Source organism: Castor canadensis, chromosome 2 (genome assembly GCF_047511655.1).
Source record: "Castor canadensis chromosome 2, mCasCan1.hap1v2, whole genome shotgun sequence".
NCBI classification, from domain to species: Eukaryota; Metazoa; Chordata; class Mammalia; order Rodentia; family Castoridae; genus Castor; species Castor canadensis.
In genome coordinates this window covers 64020127-64047746 of record NC_133387.1, presented here as the reverse complement: position 1 = coordinate 64047746, position 27620 = coordinate 64020127, and the positions used below count along the sequence as shown (strand labels likewise).

The 27620-nt window shown below is 34.6% G+C and overlaps 1 protein-coding gene across 5 annotated transcripts in view; it reads left to right on the top strand.

Moving 5' to 3' along the window:
* Nucleotides 1-22184, top strand: part of Phtf2 (putative homeodomain transcription factor 2) — a 110459-nt gene extending 88275 nt beyond the window's left edge. For all 5 annotated transcript variants that reach the window (XM_020187285.2, XM_074064894.1, XM_074064895.1 and 2 more), the window contains 8 exons: nucleotides 7130-7258; nucleotides 8282-8554; nucleotides 8780-8911; nucleotides 11180-11266; nucleotides 16336-16491; nucleotides 17927-18022; nucleotides 19058-19183; nucleotides 19836-22184. In XM_020187285.2, the coding sequence (XP_020042874.1) occupies nucleotides 7130-7258; nucleotides 8282-8554; nucleotides 8780-8911; nucleotides 11180-11266; nucleotides 16336-16491; nucleotides 17927-18022; nucleotides 19058-19183; nucleotides 19836-19856 (1020 nt within the window). In that variant the 3' untranslated portion in view covers nucleotides 19857-22184. The remainder of the gene's footprint in view (nucleotides 1-7129; nucleotides 7259-8281; nucleotides 8555-8779; nucleotides 8912-11179; nucleotides 11267-16335; nucleotides 16492-17926; nucleotides 18023-19057; nucleotides 19184-19835) is intronic.
* The last annotated feature ends 5436 nt before the right edge of the window (nucleotides 22185-27620 follow it).

The following is a 27620-nucleotide window of genomic DNA, read 5'->3' as shown; positions in this document are numbered from 1 at the left end:
CAGGCCTTTTTTGTGATGAGAGTTTTTAAGATAGGGTCTTGCAAACTATTTGCCTCAGCTGGCTTCAAATCGCAATCCTCTTGATCTCTGCCTCCTGAGTAGCTAGGATTACAGGCGTGAGCCACCGGCAGCCTACTCTTCCTTCCTTTCTTTTGTCCAGTTGCTTACCAAATTTTGTCAGTAAAACCAACAAGTAAATGCTTAGAAAACTAGAGACAGAGATTTCCTTTTAATGTGATGAAGGGTAGTTATCAAAGGAGTTTCTACTATCACAGAATACCACAGACTAGGTGGCTTAAACAGCAGACATTTCTCACAGTTATGGTGGCTGGAAGTCCAAGACTAGGGTACCAATACAGTTGGATACTGGTGAAGTTCCTCTTCTGGCTTACAGATCATTGTTTTCTTGTATCCTCACATAGTAGAGAGGTGTTCTGGTCTTTTTCCTTTTAAGGTCATTAATCCCCCTTTTTTTTTTTTTTTGAGGGTTCTGCCTGCTAACTTAATTACCTCCCAAAAGTTCCACTTCCAGATAACATTTGGCATTTTAGCTTCAACATTTAAGTTATGGGGGGGGCGGCAAATTGAGGGGAAAGTTAAAATATGGTAAAGCCAACTGCTGTTCTCTATCTGAATGAAAATTTTCAGTTAAAAATGTACCAATTGGTTTTGGCCTTTGGCTCTATGAAAAGTGTCATGGCCAAGGAAGCTTCACTGCAGTGGGTTGAAGAATGTGAATGAATATGGTTTAAGAAATATGGGCATCCATAGTACTGGAATTCCTAGCCAGAGCAGTTAGGCAAGAAGAAGGAATAAAAGGAATACAAACAGGTAAAGAAACTGTCAAAATATCCCTATTTGCAGACGACATGATCCTATACCTTAAAGACCCAAAAAACTCTACTCAGAAGCTTCTAGACATCATCAATAGCTATAGCAAGGTAGCAGGATATAAAATCAACATAGAAAAATCATTAGCATTTCTATACACTAACAATGAGCAAACAGAAAAAGAATGTATGAAAACAATTCCATTTACAATAGCCTCAAACAAAATCAAATACGTAGGTGTAAACCTAACAAAAGATGTGAAAGACCTCTACAAGGAAAACTATACACTTCTGAAGAAAGAGATTGAGGAAGATTATAGAAAGTGGAGAGATCTCCCATGCTCATGGATTGGTAGAATCAACATAGTAAAAATGTCGATACTCCCAAAAGTAATCTACGTGTTTAATGCAATTCCCATCAAAATTCCAATGACATTCATTAAAGTGATTGAAAAATCTACTGTGAAATTTATATGGAAACACAAGAGGCCACGAATAGCCAAGGCAATACTCAGTCAAAAGAACAATGCAGGAGGTATCACAATACCTGACTTCAAACTATATTACGAAGCAATAACAATAAAAACAGCATGGTACTGGCACAAAAACAGACATGAAGACCAGTGGAACAGAATGGAGGACCCAGATAGGAAGCCACACAACTATAACCAACTTGTCTTTGACAGAGGAGCTAAAAATATACGATGGAGAAATAGCAGCCTCTTCAACAAAAACTGCTGGGAAGACTGGTTAGCAGTCTGCAAAAAAGTGAAACTAGATCCATGTATATCACCCTATACCAATATTAACTCAAAATGGATCAAGAATCTTAATACCAGACCCCAACTCTAACGTTGATACAGGAAAGAGTAGGAAATACTCTGGAGTTAGTAGGTATAGGTAAGAACTTTCTCAATGAAACCCCAGCAGCACAGCAACTAAGAGATAGCATAGATAAATGGGACCTCATAAAGCTAAAAAGCTTCTGTTCATCAAAAGAAATGGTCTCTAAACTGAAGAGAACACCCACAGAGTGGGAGAAAATATTTGCCAGATACACATCAGACAAAGGACTGATAACCAGAATATATAGGGAACTTAAAAAACTAAATTCTCCCAAAACTAATGAACCAATAAAGAAATGGGCAAGTGAACTAAACAGAACTTTCTCAAAAGGAGAAATTCAAATGGCCAAAAAACACATGAAAAAATGCTCACCATCTCTAGCAATAAAGGAAATGCAAATTAAAACCACACTAAGATTCCACCTCACCCCTGTTAGAATAGCCATCATCAGCAACACCACCAACAACAGGTGTTGGCGAGGATGTGGGGAAAAGGAACCCTCTTACACTGTTGGTGGGAATGTAAACTAGTACAACTACTCTGGAAAAAAATTTGGAGGCTACTTAAAAAGCTAGACATTGATCTACCATTTGATCCAGCAATACCACTCTTGGGGATATACCCAAAAGACTGTGACACAGGTTACTCCAGAGGCACCTGCACATCCATGTTTGTTGCGGCACTATTCACAATAGCCAAGTTATGGAAACAGCCAAGATGCCCCACCACCGACGAATGGATTAAGAAAATGTATCTATACACAATAGAATGTTATGCAGCCATGAAGAAGAACAAAATGTTATCATTCGCTGGTAAATGGATGGAATTGGAGAACATCATTCTGAGTGAGGTTAGCCTGGCCCAAAAAACCAAAAATCGTATGTTCTCCTTCATATGTGGACATTAGATCAAGGGCAAACACAACAATGAGATTGGACTTTGAGCACATGAAAAAAGCAAGAGCACACAAGGGAGGGGTGAGGATAGGTAAGACACCTAAAAAATTCGCTAGCATTTGTTGCCCTTAACGCAGAGAAACTAAAGCAGATACCTTAAAAGCAACTGAGGCCAATAGGAAAAGGGGACCAGGAACTAGAGAAAAGGTGAGATCAAAAGAATTAACCTAGAAGGTAACACACACGCACAGGAGATTAATGTGAGTCAATGCCCTGTATAGCTATTCTTATCTCAACCAGCAAAAACCCTTGTTCCTTCCTATTATAGCTTATACTCTCTCTACAACAAAATTAGAGATAAGGGCAAAATAGTTTCTGCTGGGTATTGAGGGGGTGGGGGGGAGAGGGAGGGGGGCAGAGAGGGTGGTAAGGGAGGGGGTGGGGGCAGGGGGGAGAAATGACCCAAGCCTTGTATGCACATATGAATAAAAAAAAAAAAAGGAAATATGGGCATCAAAGTTTAGAAAAAAATGAAGTAGTAATTAGATGGAGAGTTGAAAGGGTGCTTTGGTCACCACCCCTCAAAATGTGAAGTACTGAGCACATCCATGTTCATAAGGGAAAATCAATAGGGAAGAATTGAAAGGGATTAGAAGAAGTTGATTGGTAGAATGTGGGTTTCTTAGGATTATGTAGTGGAGTCATAATTAGGAAGCTTAACCACTGACAGGAAGATACTCCCTCTCCTGGGAAAAGAAGAGGAGGATGAGTGCCTGAAGCAAGCAAGATAATGAGTTACTATCATGATTTCTCTTCTATGATGTACAAGAGGCAAAGGGGAGATGATATAATAGGGCTTGTGAATGGTGATGAAAGCCTGAAGTTACTGTTTGTGGGGAATAGAGGTCGGCGAATGACAGTTCTGTGTACATGTATTGAAGACAGTGAACACATTAAAGAAACATCATAACCATATTGTTGAGGGTCTAGTTGGAATCTGAAACCATAAGTTTGTAGTTGCCCATTCAACACAGTTATAGGGTGCTCTCTAGAATCTAGTTGTGATAATTACTGTAATAGCAAATATTTAATGAGTATTTACTATATGCCAGGCCTATACAAAGTAATCTAGATGCATTATGTCATATAATCCTCACAATTTATGGTAGTGTAGTTTATTTTTTATTTTATAGATGAGACATTTGATGCTTGGGGTTGAGTAACGTTTATAAAGTCACAGAGAATAGGTGCTTGATAACTGATTGCTATTCGAAAATAAGACAGGATGCCTGGTATGATTTGGTGGGAGTTTAGATACATCAGATTGAGATGGAAGTGAAACTAGGAGGGGTCTGATCAATTAAAGCATATGTATCTTCAAGGGAACAAGTATTTTAGAATTGAAGGTTTGCAAGACCTGGTAAGAAAGGAAGTTATGGTCAATGACTTATTTCAGAGATAGAATAATTCTGTGGTGACAAGATTAAGAGTGTGTGATTATGGGAATAGTTGAAAGTCCCTGAATTTGAATGTATGAAAGAAAAGAACAATCCATGAGAATATAGGGTGTTGGATGAATTATCTGCATATTCACTGAGATTAATAGCTGGAACTGAAGTGGAGGGAAATGCCTGTGAGCTATTTTCCTGGAGATACCATAAGCAGCATAGAAACAGACCATGGTTTTTGCCTTATTGTTATATCACATCCTTCCTGATACCATAGTATATGTTTAATAATTATTAGTTGAATGAGTACATGAAAGAAAAATTTAAAATTTTCAAAATATTCCAGTGAAGCCTTTCTTAAATGATTTAAAAATTGTTTCATGATGTCTTTACAGAATAAGTTGGCCCTAAATCTATCATACCACTCTGCTTTTTTTAAGATGAAAAAAATTAATATTCTGCTCTTCATATCTAATTATGGTAGTATCCTAGGCTTCTATTAGTTTTGTTTTGGGATTGAAGACTTGGTTTTTACACACAACTTCTTATTCCCAGGCTTCTAAAAATAATACGGTTATGTTTTCAGTTTTACTAGTAATCAAGTAATATAAATTACTTCCCTTTAACGAAAAGCTACCAAACTTTCTCTTGTTTGACCAAGAGAGTCTATGTTAGGTTCACAGAACCCTATTCTGCCCATCGTGGATATAAAAATTCCTCTGTATGAATAAACACTGAGCATTTGAATCAGCATGTTCTTGTCAGGCTCTTCACAAATTTATACTCTTGTTTTATTGTTTCTTTTATTTGTAAATAGTAACAAACACTTTCACAAGATCATTTTTTTCCTCTAGTCCCAAGTAGATATATAATGAAATACAAAGCTATATTCAAGTGGCATTAATCTTTCTTAATATGATAACTAAATTTCCATAGTTAGAAATACCAGTAAAGCAGTAGTCATTGGGAAGTTATTTGAAAAAGTCTGTCACCCTAAGTGTTTAGGTTTTTACGCAGTTTTGAATGAACAAGAAGCAAAGTAGTTGACATTTTGGATGAAAAACAATCATTTAAAGAGGCCCAAATTTTAGTTCAAAAGTGTAAGACCCTAATATGATAAAATTATGAAATGTAATTATTGCTCTGATGTTTTCCCTAATCCTTAAAAAAAGTGTTTCATATGATGTTATTTTCTGCACAGTGTACGTGCTTCAACAAGACTGTTACTCAGTATACATCAGTATACATTTGACAAACAGATAGAGGAGAAAGGAAAAGAGAGAGATCGATCTTTTGACTAACTCCTTAAATTCACCAGTTTCTAGTTATCTTTCTTGCCTATTGACTTTTTAGAATAAGAAAATGATACTAAATGCTGGTAAAAGTAACTGGTAAGGTAGTTGGTTGCAAAGTACTTTCAGAAGAACAGTGAACTTCTTAGATTGACCTCTGTGGTATTGATATGCCTTCATGTAATTGGGAAGGCCTTTAATTCCTGTTAAAGATTGAGTTTAAATCCATGGTTAAAATTTGTTGTCCTTAGATTTAATACTCTTTCCATTCAGTTTCTTATACTTCTCGTGTGTGTGTGTGTGTGTGTGTGTGTGTGTTGCTGGGGATTGAACCCAGGGCCTCCTAAATGCTAGGCAAGTATCCTGCCATTGAGCTACATTCCCAACTCTCCATTCTTTCCCCTTTTTGGTTCTGTTATGCTTCAAAATTATTAAATTTTCAGAGAAAGTTTCATACATATTTTGGTGCAAATTATTTCTATCCCAAACTAGTAGAATATATTGTTTGGTGATAAATTATGAAACATCATTTGAAGGAATTAAGTTGATAGCTAATAACTGTGGTCACATAACTTAAGACCTCGGAATAGTGCAGTACATACCATGAAAGTAAATAATATTAAAATCTTACATCTCTGCAAAAGAAAAAGTTCCTCCTTCTGTTTTCTTACATATTACTGAATTATTATTGGACTTCAATTAAAGTGCATCAGTACAACTTACTCCCCTTAGAGGAAAAATTATATCCTTAAATTTATAGAAGTACTTCGTTACTATGTTTTAATCACACTTTTGTCTTACAAAGAATAAGATAACTGAGGCAATTCTTCTATTCATTGTTAGAGACTATTTCAATGAAATACATTGTAAAATTTGAATTAGAATTAAAATTAGAATGTAAAGATCTGTCGATTATTTTTCTCAGGTCACTATGAATGCTAACCTTGCTCCTGTTCAGAAAATGTGGGACTTACACTAATCCATTTAAAAATCATGAGTTAGAAACACTATAATATAAACAAATTCATCCTGTCTTATTGCTACCTTTGACCCAAGTGTTCTGTTCTGAAGTTTTATTCTTTTAATTGTAGGTCTGAAACAAAAAAGCTTAATCAAAAGCTTAAGCATTTGATTGTTTATATTCAAATTTTCAATTTTTCTTTTTACTTTTTTATTCCTTAAAACATTGAGAGATACTTTATCCTACTTCAGAGAATACTTGTAGTTCTAATGTGTGTCAGATTACAATGTTCGCTGTATCTGGAAAAAGAAAGCTTAATCTTTTGAAGAAATGATATTTAAAATATTAGAAAAGTAACTGAATCAGATATTAAAGGTAAGTGTGGGGGAGAGTCTTTCAGGATAAGATTGAAAGATTCAAATCTCAGCTATAATAATCTTTTCTATTAAGTGATCGTAAGTTGGACAATGATCAGTATGGACAATTTGACATCCTTTTTTTTTTTCAGTATATTGGAAGCTATGTAACAACTAAATACTTTTGCTGACACATTTTAGTATACTTTTGAACAATAGGTTGCCTAATATTTGTTATAGAAAAGTTCTTCTACATTTTTATAACTGCCTAGTTTCTTATGCCATCTAATTCAGTGTATATGCTAACTAATCTTAAGTTGGAATTTTAGTGTAAAGTTGTGTGTATAGATGCAGCCAATACACAGACATATATGTATTTACCAAGTTTTACTTTTTAATGTAGTTAAAATTGTGTACACATTATCTATATAGGTTTATAGACACACTTTATTTGTGAAATGTGATAAATATATTCACTAATTTCTATTTGTGTTTTGTAGAGTCATTTGCCCTGGCTCCATAGCTCCCACCCAGGATTAGAAAAAATAAGTGCTATAGTATGGGAAGGCAATGACTGTAAGAAAGCAGATATGTCTGTACTTGAAATCAGTGGAATGATAATGAACAGAGTAAGTTTCTAAATTTTATTCTTTTAGTTGAAGATTAAGATTAGTGACTATCAATATATCTAAAATAATCACTGTAATGATTCATCTCAGTTTTTCACCCTGAAAAAAATGTTGAATGTCTTTACCGATTCATTTATTTATTAGTATCCAAAACTTAAAATATCAAACTAGAAAATTTATGTTTATACTACTTGCTTACTTAAATACATAGAAGTAATGCAGACAGAGTAGTTGGGTAGTTGGATGCAGTATAGTACAAACACTGAGGATCTGACCTTAATTTCAGTTTCTATGAAATTATTTTTATTAAATAATTACTACTTTTAAATGTACCTGGATACCCTGGACAACTAGGCATGATCTAACTTGCAATTCTAAATTTCACTGGTGCGTTTAGTAGGCAAGAACTCTTGTCCTACTTTTTGTACGACAGGAATTAAAATAACTGGGCCTAGAAATTGACTACTCCCTGTTACATATCTCAGCGTGAACAATTAAAGCCAGTCAACTAGGGAGTCTGGAAACTGCTATTTTTCCCTTCTACCTTCTCTTCTCTAAAGTGGTATTAAGGAGATGTTTGTTTATTGGACTCTGAAGAAAAACACAAGTTATAAAAATACACAAGTATACAAATAAGTATAACTCTAGGTTTTGTTTCTTTAAAGAATTGGATTTAGGTAGGTAGGAGACCTCATTCTCTAATATCATAATATTTGTAAATATTTCTAGCTTATAATGAGATACATAGAATTTTTTTCAATATCTAAGACTAGGATAATCAATCCTTTTGTATGTACTTAAGGAATTAAAGATCTGATAATGAATTATTTTAAAAACAAGAAATAAGTGCTTATGATTTATATTTAGCGGACTCAAATTTCATTATTCATGTACTAAAACTAATACTTTACCAATGATTTCCTGGTGTTTTAAATAAAATAAAGCTCAATAGGATTCATTTTATTTCAGGTAAAATTTATGAATAATTTTTCTCTTTTCTTCTCTCCCCCTGACTCTCTGAAGGTGAACAGCCATATACCAGGAATAGGATACCAGATTTTTGGAAATGCCATCTCTGTAATCCTCGGTTTAACTCCATTTGTTTTCCGACTTTCTCAAGCTACAGACTTGGAACAACTCACAGCCCATTCTGCTTCAGAACTTTATGTGATTGCGTTTGGTTCTAATGAAGATCTCATGGTTCTTTCTATGGTTATAATAAGTTTTGTGGTTCGTGTATCTCTTGTATGGATTTTCTTTTTTTTGCTCTGTGTAGCAGAAAGAACTTATAAACAGGTGGGTACAAGATAGGCTTCTAAATAGAAAATATTTTATCCTTTTCATAATATTCAACGTTATTTCTGAAGTACTTTAATATTTCACTAAGTGATTTTGACCTAATTATTTGTTTTGCTTATATAGTACTTAACCAAATAAAATCATAACAATCCCTATTTGTTGATTTTTGTTTTTATGTGATAATTCACATGAAAATTAATGCTTATGTTAATCTTTTTTTAGCGATTGCTTTTTGCAAAACTCTTTGGACATTTAACATCTGCAAGGAGGGCTCGGAAATCTGAGGTTCCTCATTTCCGGTTGAAGAAAGTACAAAATATAAAAATGTGGCTATCTCTCCGTTCCTATCTTAAGGTAGAATAGTAGCGATAAAAGTTCTTTTAACATGCTGGCCTCTGATAGTTCCAATTTCTTTGTCAATATTGCATATGACTATAAATGCATAATCATCAGTTTCTCACTCAAAACCTGTTTTAAGGATTTTGTTTCTATCTAGAATGGTTATCACAATCCAGCAGAGGGAGCCCACTATTTAAAAAAGAATCTTGAAAAATTGATAACCAATGCGTCTCCCCACTATTTTACTATTTTAAAATACTACCTTGTAATTCTAAGTCATTCTTACCATGTTTTTCTTCTATCTTTTTAATAATTCTCCTGTTTATGGAAGTAAGATATGAAACCCTATACAGAAAAGGGAAATAGCTGAATTAGTTTTAGGAATACTTTTTTTTTTCCTCCTGGGGATTTTGTTTTTATTGTTGCTTTACATGGCAGTGGATTTTTTTATATATGGAATAATCACGACTGTTCAAAGATGTTTATTCAAAACACTACATGTCTTATTAAAATTGCCCCCAAAACCAAATATTGTCTGACATAGCTAGATCTCTAATGCCTTTTATTTTGAAGCAACAGCAAAAGAAGTAGAAAATAATTGCGTTATTTCCCTTATTAAAATTCATTTTTCTGTTCATTAAATTGTTAAATTCAACTCTTTGTTTCTTTGGAAAGTCCTACAAATTAGCATAGATTTTTTTTTCTGTGACTTTTCTGTTGTATGGAAGCATGGCTATGATCTTTGTTGCTTGACTTAGTAAGAATCCATTTAAAATTGTCCCTGATTACCAACCCTATGTAGGTGTTGTATTCTTTTGTACATTAGCGATTTTATTCAGTAAACGTTTATTTAATGTTAACCACTTGCCATTCGCTATTGATTAGGTCAAAGTCCCTACATTTGAACTCGGGGCTCCATAATTTCTAGGCAGGCACTCTACCACTTGAGCCATGCTCTGAGCCCAGGAGTTTACACTTTAGGAAGGAAAACATGTAAAGCCAGATGTAGGAATTATCCTTGATACTTACTTCCTTCTCTTGATTTCTACCCTCCAATTTATCACATATTTCTATCCCTTCTGCTTACAGAATATATCTTGAATCTAGTTACTTCTCTTTGTTTGCATTCCTCCATCCTAATTGAAACCATTAATGGTCATCTGCCTTGGGCTGCTGTAGTTGCTTCTTAACTGGTTTTCCAGCATTAATATTTCCTCCCTCTAATAAATTTCTTCAGTCTGCCACAAAAATCTTTTTAGAATGTAGATTTGATCATATAATTCTTAAAACTTTTTGGAGGCTCTTAAGATAGAGAACAAAACTTAATGTTTTATAATACTGTTCATGATGTAGGTCCTGTGTCTTTTTTTTGTTTTTTTTTGTGGGATGGTAGATCGAATTCAGGTCTTTACACTTGAAAAGTAGGAGCTCTACTGCTTGAGCCATGCCTCAAATCCATTTTACTCAGGTATTTTGGAAATGGTGGGGGTCTCATGAATTATTTGCCTGGGTTGTCCTCAAACTGCAATCCTCCTGATCTCAACCTCCCAAGTAGCTAGGATTACAGGTATGAGCCACCAGTGACCAGCTATTGGCTCATTCTAAAACATTTTCCTCTCTAACCTTCTGGACTGCTTCTGTTGCTTAAATGCACTGTGATCCTTCCTGCTTTGTGTCCTTGCAGTGCTGCTTCTGCCTAGAATATTGCTATCTGCCATCCTGCTCCTGCCCCATACTTTGGTGTAAATATCGCTTCCTTAAGGAACTTTTTCCGAGACTTCTACTCCTTGTCCCCAAGTGTAATTCCAGTCTCCCTGAAAATTATCTCAAAGCATTCCCAACCATACATTTCCTTCATAGCATTTATCACAGTTTATCACACATACATGTGATTATTAGTTTGATGTCTCACTCCTACTAGGACTCTGTGAAGATAAAGACCTTGTATGTTTTATTCTCTGCTATATTTCTAGCACAGTGCTTAGTTTTGAATAGGTGCTCAAGAAACATTTGTTGAGTAAATTATTACAGCGTTTGACAGAAAGAAATACTTGAAAGTTATACTAAGGATTCTATGCTATATGGACACTATTTTTACTCGTTGTTTATCTTAGTAAATATTAACACTTGATAATTAAAATTTATCTGACAAGTTAGGTGTATTTTTAGCATTGTAAGCTATGACCAACCTAGAGTGATGATTTCATCTTAATTGAAAGCATGAATATTAGTTGCTAATTAGTAAATATATTTTAAAATGTTTCATCTTTATTCCTCCCCTAGCGTCGAGGTCCTCAGAGATCAGTTGATGTAATTGTCTCATCTGCCTTCTTGTTGACTATCTCAGTTGTATTTATATGTTGTGCTCAGGTGAGTTAACTTCTTCTACATAAAAATAAGCTATCAGATACATAAATGTTCAGTTTCATAAGTCATGTCTAATAATGAATTATTAGAGCAATAATATAAATAAGGTTAGTTACATAAGTTGGTTTTGAAACTAAGTTTTTGCAACTTCTTTTCAGTAGAATAAGTAAATCAATCATTATTCATCTCTGTGTCATGAATAGTAGGCATATGCTCAAGTGATTGTTGAATGAACACATACTAATTAATTTTTGTCTATGTGATTGTTCTTATATCCTGAAACAAACATGTCAGTAGAGTTTTGAAATGGTTCCACCAATCTCTTACGTATTTAATAATAATTTTTATCATCTCTGAATTGTGACTGTGACTTGACTGCTGCATGTTCTGAAAAACAATTCTCAGGGGTCAAGATTAGTTAGGAAGCACAAAAATACCTTGGTGTATACTCTATGCTATGAAATATAATGCAAACAAACTTCCATTTCAAATAGTGTACATTACCTGAAAATTCATTATCTTTAAAGCAATACCGTGTGTGTGTGTGTGTGTGCGTGTGCTTGCTTTTATTCTTTGATGGTACTGGGGTTTGAATTTAGCCTCATCTTTGCTAGACAGGTGTTCTACCACTTGAGCTTTGTCCCCAGAGCTTTTTTGCTTTACTTGTTGTTTGGATAGGGTCTTGTAACTTTGCCTGAGACTGGCCTCAAACCATGATCCTCCAGCCTATGCCTCCCTTGTATCTGGGATCACAGCTGCACATCACCACATCCAGTTATTGGTTGAGATGAGCTCTCACTAACTTTTTGCCCAGGCTGGCTTTGAACCCTATCCTCCCAATCTCCACCTTGTGAATAGCTAGGATCACAAGTGTATGTCACAAGGTTCAGCTATATATGCTTTTTGATGTACATATTATGTACATATCTGAAATCACAAGATAGTAAGAGGCCAAAAATGATGATAAAACTGAAATAAGAGCAATTAAGTTTATGTATTAATCCTATGGTAGTCCTAGGTTAAGATGGTTAGGTGCATTGTCAGTTTTAGTATCCCAGAGACTTGAGAATAGGAGATAAGGCATTGGCCTGCATATCTCTGTAAACATACTCACACCATGAAGTCAGAACTCTCAGCCCTACAGTCCTACAGTTTTTCTTACAGTTGTAAGAAAAACAATCTACTATGTAAGCAAATTATGGGAAAGCTTTGTCTGACTCTTCTGGGACTCAGGATAAGGAGAAAAATGTCTCTCTTAAGAATGTGTAATACAGGTTTAGAGTTCAAGTTGACATTATATATTTTATCTTGCAATTCCCTTGTCATAATGTTAATTTAAAAAGTGGTCTTAGACCTATGGACTCCAAGCAGAAGCAAAACTAAGACTGTCCCTGGGATATGACTTTAGCTTAGCCCTCATAGGATTTCCACCAAAAGCACCTTGTGGTTTAAAAACATGTGAAGAAAATATCCAATATGTGTGAGTCAACAGATCAATAAGCAGTAAGATTAGATCACCAGCTGTTTCAGTTAATAGGCTGATCAAATAGAAACTGTAAATTTGTTTAAATGATTAAAGACATAAATAACACTATGAGAAAAGAACAGGGACAAACATTTGAAAAAAGACCAAATAGTACTGCAGAGGAATGGAAAATAGAGTCATTGAGATTAAAAATACAGAACACAATTAATAGCAAATTACAGACATCTAAAAGCACATTTAGTGAGCTGGCAGATTGAAGAAATTACTTAGAATCCAGGACAGAGATAATGAGATGGAAAATGTGAAAAGAATATTGAGATACAAGTGGAAAGTTCAACATAGGAATTTTAGAATGAAAGAATAGAGAAAAGCAGTATTTGGAGAAATGAGTGATTGCTATGATGAATTTTCCTGAATTGCTGAAATTCTTTTCAGGCACAAAGACAGTGTGTGAAAAGTAACCTTTCCTATGTACTAAGGCACAAAATAGTTCTTAAAAATTAACTCAGGCATGATGGTGAATGCCTGAAATCCCAGCACTTAAAGACTGAAGCAAGAAGATCCTGAATTTGAGACCAGTATGAGCTACATAGTGAGACCTTGTCTCAAAAAATAAAACAAACAATAATAATAATAATAATAATAATAATTCTCAGCTAATACAGGTGACTGATTACCACACAGACCACATGATTTAGCTATAATACAGTCAAAAGACAAAACAATGACAGCATCAAAGAAACTCATCTTTGGATGAATAACAAAATTTTTCAAAATAAAAAGTAACTTTAAACTATTAACACAATTGAAAAGATTTTTTTAAAGGATAGTAGTATAAACTGATTTATGCCATTAAAATTGAAAAATGTGAGTGAATAGTTTTATAAAAATGCATTGTTTATTAAAACTGACTCAAAGAGTCAATAAGCTGAGGAGACATAAGCAGTATTTATTCAGTAATTTGAAAATATGCCAATAACAAAATCCTCCATACCCATATGATTTTATAAGTGAATTTTTTCAGATATTCAAATAAACAAATGATCCTAATCTTACACAAAAGATCTTGAGGCTAGAAAAAAAGACCTGCTCCTGAACTTACTTGATAAGGCAAATAAAACCGTGATATCAGTATCAGAAAGACAGAATGAAAATGTAAACCTTTGAGTTAATTTCACTTATTAACTTAGATAGAAAATTCCTCAACAAAATATAGAGGTGAAAGCTAGAAATTTTGTAACCAGTATGCCATGACCAAAATAGTTTATCCCTAAATTCAGAGAGTTTCAACTTTAGAAAATCCATTATGTAATCAACATCAATGCAAAAAAAATCCATTTTGTTTCTATAAACCAGGAACTTCTGTAAAGGGACAGATGGTAAATATTTTAGAATTTTGCATGATACAAACAGTCTTGGGAATACATTATTGTTTGTTTTCCTTTTTTTTATGCTTCTTCTTCCTTTAGAAAACTATAAAAATTATTCTCACCTTAAGGGTCAAACAAAAATAGGCCTAAAGCTAGGTTTGGCCAATGAATCATTATTTGTTCACCCCTGCCATGTACAAAAGCTGAATGTGTCATATTCAATAGCAACAACAACAAAAATACAAGATTTCCAAGAATAAATCTTAACAAAATGTGTAGGAGAAATATGATAACAACTTTACTAATAAAGTTATGAAAGAAAGTACACTATGTTAATGGATAGGAGGACTCAAAATCACATTGACTGTCCTAAGGGAATTGTTGGAATCATAATCACAATTAAACAGAATGCTTTATGATTTTTTTAAAAAGAATGTAAAGCTTTCTAAAATTCATCTTGAAGCACAAAGAGACAAGAATAGTCTAGATAGTTTTGAAGAATAAGTTGCCTTACCAGGAATATAAAGAAATATGAAGTTATAGGAAGAATTTATGATTTTTGACACAGAAGTTGAATAACCAATGGGATGAAATAGAATTGTACAAATCCATGCATGATGCATGATAAATGATACAGTGGCATTAGAAATCGACACAAGAAGGCTTTGCATAATAGAAAAATGAAATAAGATTGGAGTAAACTAAAATCCTTCACACCATACATAAAAATAAATTCCAGGTGGATTAGAGATCTAAATGTGAAAAGCAAATTTTTTATTTTAACAAAACAAAAAGTAAAATTTTATGGGCTACAGAAGGCACCATAAATAACAAACCAGAGCCTGGGGAAAGATAGTAGCAAAACATACGATTTAAGTAGGATTATTTTTTCAGAGTATATACATAACTTCTACAAATCAATGAGAAAACCAACCAAATGAAAAAGAGTCATAGAATATAAAAAGGTAGAAGAGGAAACTTCAGTGGCCAGTAAACATGTGAAACATACTCATCTCTAATTATGAGGGAAAATAAAATTAAAACAATGGGCGAGCATTTATGTCCATCAGCTTGGCACATGTTAAGAAACTGGGTAATAACAGGTGTAAACAAAAATGAGGGCAAATAGAGTTTGAAACACTGCTGGGTATAATTGGCACAACTGTTTTAGAGACAATTTTGCAACACCTAAGAAAGTTGCAGACATGACTATCCATTGAACGTAGCAGTTTTACTCCTAGATTTTAACACCTAGGGAAAATCTTGCATATGTGCACGAGGAAACACATATATTTATTGCTGCATTATCTATAATAAGGAAAACTGACAACAGCTTAAGTGTTAATTGTTGGATTAAGCCAATAAGTTTTGTAGTTGATTCTTTTACTGCAGTATTTTATAGGAGTTAGAATGCACAAATTTAGAGCTAACTGTATCAACATGGGTATATCTTGAAAACAAGGTTCAGTAGAATAAAAAGCAAATTGAGGCATGAGGTGAATAATGTGATGACATTTACATAAAATTTAATGTATAAATAAGATAACAGACATTGTGAGGCATGCCTGTAATCCCAGTTACTTGGGAGGTGGAAGCAGGAGGATCCCGAGTTTGTGGTTGGCCTGGGCAAAGTTATCAAGGCCCTATCTCAAAAAAAAAGAAACAAAAGGAGTGGGAGGGTGGCTCAGGTAGTAGAATGCTTATCTAGAGGCCCTGCATTCAATCCCTAGCACCATAAAAAAATACCAGAACAAAAAACAGTTTAAGTATGAATATTCAGCTAAACTATTAAAAAAAACAACCTGCATGGAAAAGATAAACACAAAATTTATTACCTTGGATGTGGGCAGTGTGTTGGGGGTCAGAAATCAGGGGATAAACACAAAATTTATTACCTTGGATGTGGGCAGTGTGTTGGGGGTCAGAAATCAGGGTCAAGATAAAATGTAAAGAGGTTGCAACTGAGTCTATAATCTTTTTCCAAAAATCTGAAATAAATATCACAAAAATTTAAAGGATTTAAAAGCTCAACAGAACTGGTTAGAGGACCCATGACTGTTATTATACTATTCTGTACACTTCTGATATGCTAAAAATATTTCATAATAGATATGTTTTCCAAATATAATACATTTATGAGCAATCTGTATAAAGTGCAATGGTTTTTTCTTTTAAAATGAAATTGTTTGAATCACTCTTTTTTCCCCCATTTTTAGCTGCTTCACGTGCATGAGATCTTCCTTGATTGTCACTACAATTGGGAACTGGTAATCTGGTGCATTTCATTGACACTTTTTCTCTTAAGATTTGTTACCCTTGGATCAGAAACAAGTAAAAAATACAGTAATACCTCAATATTACTTACTGAACAGGTAAGTTTATTACGTTATAAATTAATCTCTATAATCTTCACATTGAGTTCAAATATTTTCATTTATTTTATGTTTCTCAGTAACATATTTTATTTGACTAAGGTATTTGTGCTATAAATTGAAACTTAAAATTTGATAGGGTATAAGCCTTCAATATTTCTGCCTTGATTTAGATTGCAAATTGAATGTTTTTTTCTCATTTTCATTTGACGAGAAGGAACTAGTTTTTATAGAAATGATGGCTTTTAAACCATTAGTGGAATATGTTTGCTTTGCAGCATAGCAGAGCCACATAGGAATAATGGTTTTTATTAAATAGAAAGAATAAACATAATAATTCTGATAACTGATTTTATTTCATGTGAATTTGTTAAATATTTTCCTCCCATCGTTTCATAGGAATTATATTAAGAAATGTTTGCCAATGAACTTGTTTGAATATTTTATTTAGGAATAGATTGATTTTAAAGAATCAGTAACCCTATCAAATGAATTTAAAGGGAAAAGGGAGAGTAACAAGATCTCTAAGAAAGTATCTTTTGGGCTTTGTGGCATTAGACAAAATCAGCCACTTCCTCCAGCTCATTCTGAGACTTAATCGTTTCTCATTTCTGCTCTACTCTGTCTAGTGGCCTCTTTGTAGATGTGCTACCCTATAATTTTGTCTCACGTGGTTTTGATTTGCCTCAATATAGTTCTGAACTGAACTTTACTAACTTTTATGTTCATGGTACGGAGGATATCTGGCAGAGAGTGTGTTAGTCCACCAGTCAGTGTATTAACTAGGTTTTATTGGGGTTGTGGCTGCCAGATTTAGAGTGGGAAGTTGGCGGAGGGAGGGGGTCACTCAAAAAGCACAGGTGCCATGGGATGCTTCTTCTACATGCTTGGGATTAGAGCATTTTCAAAGAAGGCAATTATGAAAAGAGCAGGTACCCTACAATTGTCTTTTACAGAGTAGATAATAAAAAGCACACAGATACTTGTAATTACTTTCAAAATCACAAAACCAGTTTGTTTAAGTTTATTTTAGTTATTCTTTAAGTTAACTTGGCTCTGGGAGTAAGGTATCTTACATTTTTAATAATATCAGTTTTCTTTTTGTTTTGGCTTTTGACTACATGTGAAAAGTATTTAAATAACATTTATTTTTCTTATTATAAAAGAAGTTTATTGTAGTGGATTTGGAAAATATAGGAAATTATAAAGAAAATATTAAAATTTTACATGTAATCTTAATACCCAGAGAGCCATTATGAATATTTGATGAATATCTTTCAAATCCTTTTTTAAAATGTGCATTTGTAGACTGGAGTGTAGTAGTAGAGTGCTTGTCTAGCATGTACAAGGCCCTGGGGTTTGATTCCCAGTGCTGCAGCAAAAATGATATGTGTTATAATTTTAAAGATTTTTTGTTTATTCTGTTTTATAAAAGATAAACCTCTACTTGAAAATGGAAAAGAAACCTAACAAAAAGGAGGAACTAACACTAGTGAATAATGTTTTAAAACTGGCTACTAAACTACTAAAGGTAAGAATAAAATTGAAAATGATACAATGTACAATATGCTGTTTGGCATTGTATCTTAGTCTCTGTATAGCCTACTTTGTATCTAGTTTTCATGATTACCCAATCTTGTGCTTATATTTAAGCACATTCATGCAATTTTTATTTTACTTCTCATTGTCCCAATGAGAAGTTCCATTGTTCCAAATAATTCCCTGGAAAGTATATATTCAGACTTGTATCAATGCTGAGTGTATTGTAGAGGTGCACTTTGGAAGTTTGTGCCTCCTAGATTACTGGGAAATAGATTTCAAAACAGAAGATTTGATGTTAACCTAGGAATTTTTTTCATTATGTATTTCTCGTAACAGTCTTCTACTTGGCCTGAGTTAACTTAAAAAGTAATAATACATAGTCAATATAATATATCATCAGTAAACATTTAATTTGCAAATCATATCTCTGCTGTACAACTCTCATATTCGAATTACTTGCATGCTTACTAAACTATAAAGTCTTCCAATGTAAAGAATGAATTTTAACTTCCTATAGAGCCTAAGGGAACAGGGCCTGGCATATTACAGAACTCTAAATGTTTTGACTCAATCAATTAATTATCTGTACATTTGAAAGTGAATTAACTCAAAGGGGAGTTTTTATTTATGTGTTAATATTGAAAATTTGACTAATTGTATTTGTAATTCTTCTACCAAGGAAAAGTTCTCTTACACTTTCTGTTCCAGCTCTTATACCAAATATATGTATATTCTCTAATTTTCTTATAGGTACTAGACCTGTAGTTTTCTAATCATTCATTTCAAACAGAAATTAGTTACAAATTTAGTTACAGAATGATTTTAAAGGAAGTCAGTGCCCCTAAAAAATTTAAAATTACTATTAAAATTTACTTCCTTCAAATTATCCTTTCCAAATGCATACATAATTTGTAACTTTTTTAGAACCGTGTTTTTTTAAATCCTCACTGTATCACATTCTGTGTTTGTTTAACTGCTGATTCTTACAGAATCTGAGGCTAATGGTTTTTTTCTCCTCTTCTAGGAATTGGATAGTCCCTTTAGATTATACGGGCTTACAATGAATCCGCTGCTTTATAACATCACCCAGGTTGTCATCTTGTCAGCTGTTTCTGGGGTTATCAGTGACTTGCTTGGATTTAATTTAAAGGTACGAGTTTCTTTTAGAACTGTATTGCATATTTGTGACACTTATGCTGTCTATCACTGTTTTGAAATCTCACATGCACAGTAATAGAGTCATTTTGATAAGATTTGACACAATTAGTAAAAATGGTTCCACATTCAGTTTCAATGAATGATATACATCATAGCTTCTAATACTGATAAAACTCCCAATCTGAAACAGAAATCATTATATATAGGACTTTTGTGTAGGATTAAGTGGAAGTATTGATTTTTCCTCACTTAATTTGAACCTAATTTTGATGATAGGAAAAGGAAAAACCCTACTCCTTTGTTGACCAAAAATGTCATTATTTATCTATATAGCAATGCATACATCCTCCGATAGGTGCACAGCTGTTAGTAAAGTATAGAATGATCACGTTGAACAAGTAGTATATATACATTGCTATTTCCCAGTTTAAACAAAACAAAAAAACAAAAGAAACCAGATTGTCACCTTTTTGTTTGTGTTTAAGGTGAATTGTTCTTGAAAAGAAAAGGATACAGGAGTTAAAATATTAGAACTGCACTTGTTTGTGAATGAAATTTAGATTAAAAAGTAGTATGTGGTAGAATTTGAGTTATGATATGAAAATTGGTTCTAGTGGCATTACTTGTGTTATTCTTTTCTCTAGCTGTGGAAGATTAAATCATGACAATTCAGAGAAAAGAAGATGTAGCCTCTTTTCCAGATTACGAGTACTGACTAAGCTGCCTAAAAGCAGTCACTGACTCTGCTTCAGGAGTCTCCACTGGGAAATTGAAGTGTTTACATCAGAGTGTCTTGTGCAATTCTTATATTTATTTTACTTGTTCATTTTTTTTTTTTTTTACATTTTGGTCTTTATACTTTATTTTTAAGCATTGATGTTCTTAGTTGTTGAAAGGGTGATGAAACTGATGTCCTGATACTTGAGATCCTGGTAATTGTTCGTAAGTAATTGACAGAATAAGAAATTGTGAAACTAGAAGCCATTGCAAAGCACTGTTTCTCCATTAATGCCGTGAACTTGCCTTATTTGAGGAAAAATTGTTTAACTTTGAAATACTACATTGAACTCAGCTAAACACATAGCATTTTCTTCAATAAATCAAGATTCAGTCAGGATTTCTCTTGAAATATTTCAGAACAATGCCAGGATCTAAACTGACTAAGCTGCAGTGTAAGCACCCTTCAGTATTAATATATATGGTATTACATAAAGGTCAACAAGTGCTCTTTGATAATAAAACTCTTAATGGAGCAATAATTGTAAATGGTTACCATACTGTAAGATATTTTGATAAAAATTAGTAATAATTGTATTTATTTGAAACACTGGGCTGTTTGCACAGCTCCCACTGTGCATGCTCAAAATGTGCACTTTTTAACGTTGTTACTTTTAATGCACATCTTTATATGGGATATGTTATAGTGTACTGGGGCATGATACGGTATCCTTTTGAGTGAGGTATAGACTCATCTCACAAGTGAAGTGCCTATTGATATTACTAAAGTACATTATGTTTACTCAACAGTTTTCCCCCATGGTACACTATAGTGTATGTTATTCATACCACACTTAAAACAACTGAAGAATAATATTAAGAACTGATAAATATTTCTCTGATTGCTGGTTATAAAATTATATCCAACTTTTCAAAACAGTCAGCTTCAGCTTATAAATTCTATCTTCTAAACTTAATCTGGTGCATCCCCCTCCCCATCATCATATAAGGGCTATTTTAGATGCTTTTAAAACCTGCTCTCCCCTTTAGTAATTTGCCAAGTGTCCAATGAGAACTTATCATGTTGGCATGTTAGGTAAATGGGGCAATATGATAGTATCTTACATTGGGCCTTGATCTTAAGTTGTTGTATTTGTACAATCAAGAGTACTTTAGGAATTACATGAAGCATAAGGTTTTTTTGTGATTTTTTTTAACAGAATTTTGTTTCTAAAACAAAGAATTTATTTGAAAACAATCTAGAATTTTCTTGGTGCAAAGTCATGTTGAATATCCTCATGTTTTTACCATGTTTTAAGGGATTTAAAATAATTAATTGTAAATAATTTATTTTATTGGTGCAGTTCTAATTCCCAATCATAATCTTAAAATCAGGAATGTGTGGAGAACAGAGCCATGTCATATCACTTTGCTCTTACCATTCCTTTTGACCAGCCTCAATTCAGCCTTGTTGTGGAGTATATTTTCTTTGTATAGAAACAGTAGAAGGCATTTTGTTTTATTTGCCTATGTTTTAATGTGTTTAATAATGACCAAAGTGCATTCTGAGTGTTTTCAAGGAATGTATCACTGGAGCTTTAAGAACATACTTAGTTTCTCATGTGAAAAATTAGGCTTTGTCTGATATGTTTTTCCTTCCTCGATTGTCTGATGTTAAGGTTGTTTTTAGGAATTATATTTTATAAACTTTTTCAAAATAAGGTACATACCTATACAGAACTTAACATTTTGCACAGAATATATCAAATATATTTTGAGAAAAAAAGTACAGCATGAGTTCTGTTAGGAATAAGAAATGAAATTATTGTACTTCACACACACAAAAAAAACTTATTTCAAAATGGAAATATTTTTGAGAAAGGTAGCCGAGTATACTGATTTAGGAAAACACTTGCTTTAGGTTGAAGTTCAATTTAACTTAGAGTTGGGAGTTGATTTATTAAGTACCTCTCAACAACTTAATGTAATATGTTGAATTATGTCACTAATGTGGGCAGCAGTAGAATACTAAAAGGAAAAAGTTGTCATTTTAAGCAATTTCATAATGTTAACAGAACTGTTTCACAGTAGAAAATTGACATTGCTGCCTTTAAGAATACCATGAACGTAAGAAATTGTAACATACACATCATATAGAAAAGGAGTTCAAAGATAGAATTGTGGCAGATGTTGTGTGTTGACTGTTGTTTCTTGCCACATGTGTTGTATTTGAAAGTTTGAACAGGAAGTTTAAAATAAAACATTCTATGACTGACTGTTGTGTTGTGTTATTATGCCATCTACATTTCTGTGGCAGTTTTGTTAGTTATGCCCCTTAGATTTAGGGGGAGTGAAAATAGATATAAATTTATTTTAAATATTTCCCAACACTTAAAATTTTATTATGATTCTCAGAACATTAAAGAATAATAATACATACACAGGCTTTTTATTACCAAGATGCTCTTATGTTACACTTGCTTGTTTGTAGTTAAGCACAGAAAAATGGCTATGACCTGAGATATTAAAATTCATTGTCTGAAGGATAGTGACTTTAAAAAAATGACCTTGTACATGAATTCAGCATGAGAGATCATGGGGAACAGTAAGATAGTTAGTCATTCTACTATACCTATTATCTGATTAGTACAGGTATGTACAGGGGTTAAGTTCATTGCAGAGTATTCAAGGGCACTTTGAAGCCATCTTTAAGCTTCAAGTTGGCCCTTTTAATTGATCTCCCTTCAGACTTCAAAAAGAGAATAATATCACTGGGACCCCTTTTGTTCACTGTATTGCTTAAAACACTAATTCCCAGACTTTTCCTGCCATCCTACAAAGGATACCACAAATGCAAATGTTTAACAGTAGCACTGGCTCCCAACTGAACTTCCCTTCCTGGGGTCTGTAAGGGATAAGAAAACCCAAAGTATTTTTCCTACTTACACATCACTCAACCTAACACTTCGACACCATATTCTCCAGCAGATACAAACTGGGAGGGTCTATCACTCAATTCTATCTTGAGATAGCATCAGATCCCACAGGTTGAGGGCTCAGTCCCACAAGACTGCCCTCACATCAGATACCTGTCAAAAGTTCCATATTGTGATGTGTGTTTTTGATTGACCACCTGCAAGTTGGGATTCCAATAACCAACCCCTTCCTTAGGTTTATTTCCCTTCCTAGAGCAGTTCCCAGAGTTCAGGAAAACACTAAGTTTTCTAGTGTCCTATAAAAGATAGCAGATGATAGAAGAGGTGCAAGGTGTGGGGAAAGGGGCATTGAGGTTCTATGTCCTCTCCATACACCGCTCCCCTGCCCCTCCACTGGCCCCAGAACCTCCACCTTTTTGGCAACCCAGAGATTCTCTGCACTGTATCATTCTGCAGTTTTCATGGGAGCTTTATCACGTGGCCATGGTGGTATTAACTCAATTTCTAGTTCCTCCCTCTTTTAGAGAATGGGAGATGAGACTGAAAGCTCCAAGCTTATAATCGTGACTTGGTCTTCTTGATGACCAGCCCAGATATGTACATCTTTCTTATTTTTTCACAGTTGATACAGATACACTTTCACAGAAGTGTTCCCCAAGTGAAGCCAGAAGCTGGTGGCTCAGTGCCTGTAATCCTAGCTACTTGGGAGGCTGAGATTGGAAGGATCAAGGTTTGAGGCCAGCCTGGGCAAATAGTTTGTGAGACCACCCATCTCCAAAATAGAGCATAATAGACTGGAGGTGTGAATGAGTGGTAGAGTACCTGCTTTGCAAGCGCAAAGTCTGAATTTGAATCCCAGTTCTACCCCTAAGTGATTAGGAAAATTTGTCCCATTTTCACCGTCTTACTATTTTAAGGCCCATGAGATCCTAATTATATTCATCACTGTATTCTGGGCACCTAATATAGTGCCTGATGCTTTAAAAAAGAATCTCAATATATTTACTGAATGAGTGAATGAATGACTTGAGTTGAATAGGACCTCATACCACCACATCTGAAGTTCTCATTTTATCAGATTAAAAATATAGGCCACAAAGGGGATTAAGAAGCTTCCTGAGGTTCTACAGCTAGTCAGCAATAGAATTCAAACTCTCGTTATTCTTCACATCACAGGTATATTCTCTAACTATCTTTATGTAAACATTTGGTACCTCTTCACTCATTAAAATATTTAATCATAGGAAAACATTCTGGGGAGAACAAAGATATTGATAAATTATCTGCCCATATTTGTAGTGAGGTTATATATAAAGTAATAAATCTTGGCAGTAGGAAAAAGAATCTATCTTGACATCTCCCTACTCAATTCTTCAGTGTGCCTAATGGACAAGAACATATGCTTTGGCAGAAGACATGTTTGACACTCTTGAGCAAATTAAACTCTGGGAGCTTTGGTTTTTTCAGCTGTAGGTTACTGATAGTAATACCTGTCTTACAAGGCTATTAGGAGGATTAATGAGAACATAGGTAAAACGCCTAACATAGGTACTGATCTTCTTTTTCCCAACAAGAATAATAAGTAGCAGCCCAATAAGAATAATAAGTAGCAGCCTAGGACAATCAATAAACAATTTCAAGCTAAACCATTCATGTTATTTAGGATATCAAATGCATCCCTACCAATTAAGAGTCATGCTCCATATACATTATCATACGAGAAGTCTTTTACAAGAAGCCTTTTAATTCCTTTTCTTCCTAAGCAGATGCATTTAAATGTGAGAGAAATTTTCTCCATATTATACCCAATTATGAGCATTTGCCGAATTCTTAAATGCATATTCCATCCATCTCTTCATTTTTATGTGTCTCATATGTGGATACTGTCATCAACAACACCCAAGTCTTTTCATCTCTTGCCTGCCCTCAACCCTGAACCTCAAGTTGTGTGCTCACTCTCCATACCTGAGTTGCTGGTGGGCGTGTGACTTGACCTTCCACCAATCATGCTTATCAGGTATTACTACTCCCTCTGAGTCCCGTATTTGGCATGAGGCCCATTTCTGTATTCCCTTCAATGACTTTTCCAAACCTCCTTTATTATCCTCAAGCTCCTAATCTCGCTCATCCTATAACTGGTGGCATTTTTTTCTCTAATGACTGAAAAGATGGGAGTCATTAAGCGTGAATTGGATGTACTGTCTTCCTGCTTTAGTTGTGGAAGAGATGTTGCTCTCTTAGGCTGCAGTGCTCAGGATTCTGCTCCTGCCCCATGCCAACCCAGCCTTTCCTCTACCACCATCTTTAATTTTTTTCTTTTCTCAAGTTTATATTATGCCTCATTTAGGCTCCAATGAGAAAAATTGAGTCTAGAATATGAGAGAACTATAAGGTTATAGATTGGAAGGAACCATGTGTACCAGATGGCACTGTGAGAGCTTGTCACTTAGGTCTTACTTGAAAGGAGCTTGTTTCTACATGGTCTCCACACCTTGCTGGGCTATGTCTTAGGCCATTGCTGAGTGGCTCAGTGATTGGTGGCTGACCCTAAAACAGCCAGCTAATTTATGGGCCACCACATAGCCTATGGGACTACCAGTGAGAATGAGATCTTTGCCCAGTAGAAGCAATCTGTCCTTGATAGTGACTTGCAGGCCAGTCAGATGCTCTCTTACTGCACAGTTGAGTGTAGGACAGACACAGTGTCAATAGGCAGAAATATTAGAAAGGCAGAGATCGTGAAGCTGTGAATCAAGCAAAACCATAAATAGTGAAGAGGAGGAGGTAGTATTAGCAGAGAAAGAAACGAAACTAAGTAAAACTTCCCAAAACTGGCAGAGGCAGAGAAAGTAAGGGAAAGCTTGGCAAGCTGTGTTATTGGATCATTGGATCTGGCCTCAAACTTGTGTCCTGACTGGTGATTCCAGATGTCTCCATTTAACCTTAACCTGAAGTAACCCAATGGGAAATGGACCTGAAAAAGCCTCACACAAATGGCTGTTCAATCCGAAGCCGTTTTTCCTTCTCTAATTGACTCCCTCTGTGTCTCTTTTCTACTTTTTTGGCGGGGAGGGAAGGAACAACACTGGGGTTTGAACTCAGGGCCTCACGCTTGCTAGGCAGGCGCTCTACCACTTGAGCCACTCTGCCAGCCCTATTTTTTCTCCTTTTTAAATGTAATACTTGACTCATTTTCACCAAATTTTGGCCTTCTGTGTCTACACAATAGTTACCAATCTCAGTGCTATGTGTTTTGCTTATTCTTTCTTTTTGATAATGTTACTCAATTCTTTGTATTTAACAAATCATCTGAAATGTAACTTGTTTTGAAATGTGGCTTGTTTTGTCTTTAAAGCTCAATCCAACTCTTACTGCTAATAATTGACTTTCTGTAGTTACTTATTAATCTCCTCGACAGGCTTTCAGAGGTTTTGGAGTTATATTTTAATCTTAGTCAAATTCTCCTACAAGTTTTGAGCAATTATTTATGTATGGGAATTTCTGGTTTCCCAACTTTGGTACTAAGAGGTGTGCTTTAAGGCAAAACAGTTCCAAAGGCTATGACCAATTTGCTTCCCTTGAGATATACACCCAGTGTTTGCAAATGCATTTACTTGGTTTTGCCTGGAAATGCAGACTGAGCTGACAGCTAATCTGCTTTCTATTTATACCTGTCCTCTTGCCATCCTCTTAAATTGCTGGCTCAGTTTAGAGGGGCCGAAAGAGTCTCAGAACATGAATTCTGCTGTTTCGGGAAAGATGTTAGGATAAGTGATCAACCTAGGAAATGTTGGAAACAGATCAAGTAGTTTTAAAATTCTAATTTTATAATTTTTCTTTCATCCTTTCTATGGATAGTTTTCTAATGTTATGTGCTAGGCATTGAGCTAGATGCTAGGGATACAGAAATTAAAATGTAGTCAGTCCCTCCTTTCATTTAATGTGGATTGGAAGGGATGATACAGTTTTGCAAATAAATTGTAGTGTGTGGGAGGGTGTGCTGTAATGGAGTTCCCAGTGTAAGCTTCACATGCAAACAGTTAACTATGGCTGGAGAAAATAATGTATGTAGGCAAGGGGTAGAAGAAAATGCTGGGAGATGACTTTGTAGAGCCAAGAAATTTGAATGTTATCCTCAAAAATGAAGATAGTGATCTGGAATGTCCTAGTTGTTTGGCAAGTACAACACTGAGGTGTCACATTCCTCACTAAGCTAGTGAACTGAGGGGTTTTTTTGTTTGTTTGTTTTTGGCATTACTGGAGTTTGAACTCAGGACCCTCACACTTATTAGGAAGGCACTCTACTGCTTGACACACTCCCCCAGATCCTTTTACTCTGGTTAGTTTTGAGATAGGATGTCCCTTTTTGCCTAGGCTGACCTAGACTGTGATTCTCCTATTTACATTTCCTGCTGCCTTAGTTGTGATGACATGCATACCACCGTGTCCAGCTTTTGGTTGAGATGGGGTTTCCCAAACTTTTTTTCCCTGACTGGCCTGGAACTGAGATCCTCTTGATCTCTGCCTCCCAAGTAGCTGGGATTACAGGCATGAGCACTGGCACCCATCTGAGATTTTTTTTTTTTTTAGCTTAAAATTTAGCATATGTACTTATGGCTGGATAAGTATCCCTTGAAAGTCCATGTGTTCAAGCCTTGGTTGCTAGCCTGTGGTACTGTTGGGAGGTGGTGGAACCTTTAGGAGGTGGTGCCCAGTGAAAGGAAATTAAGTCACCATGGGTATGCCCTTGAAGGAGATATCAGGACCCTGGCACTT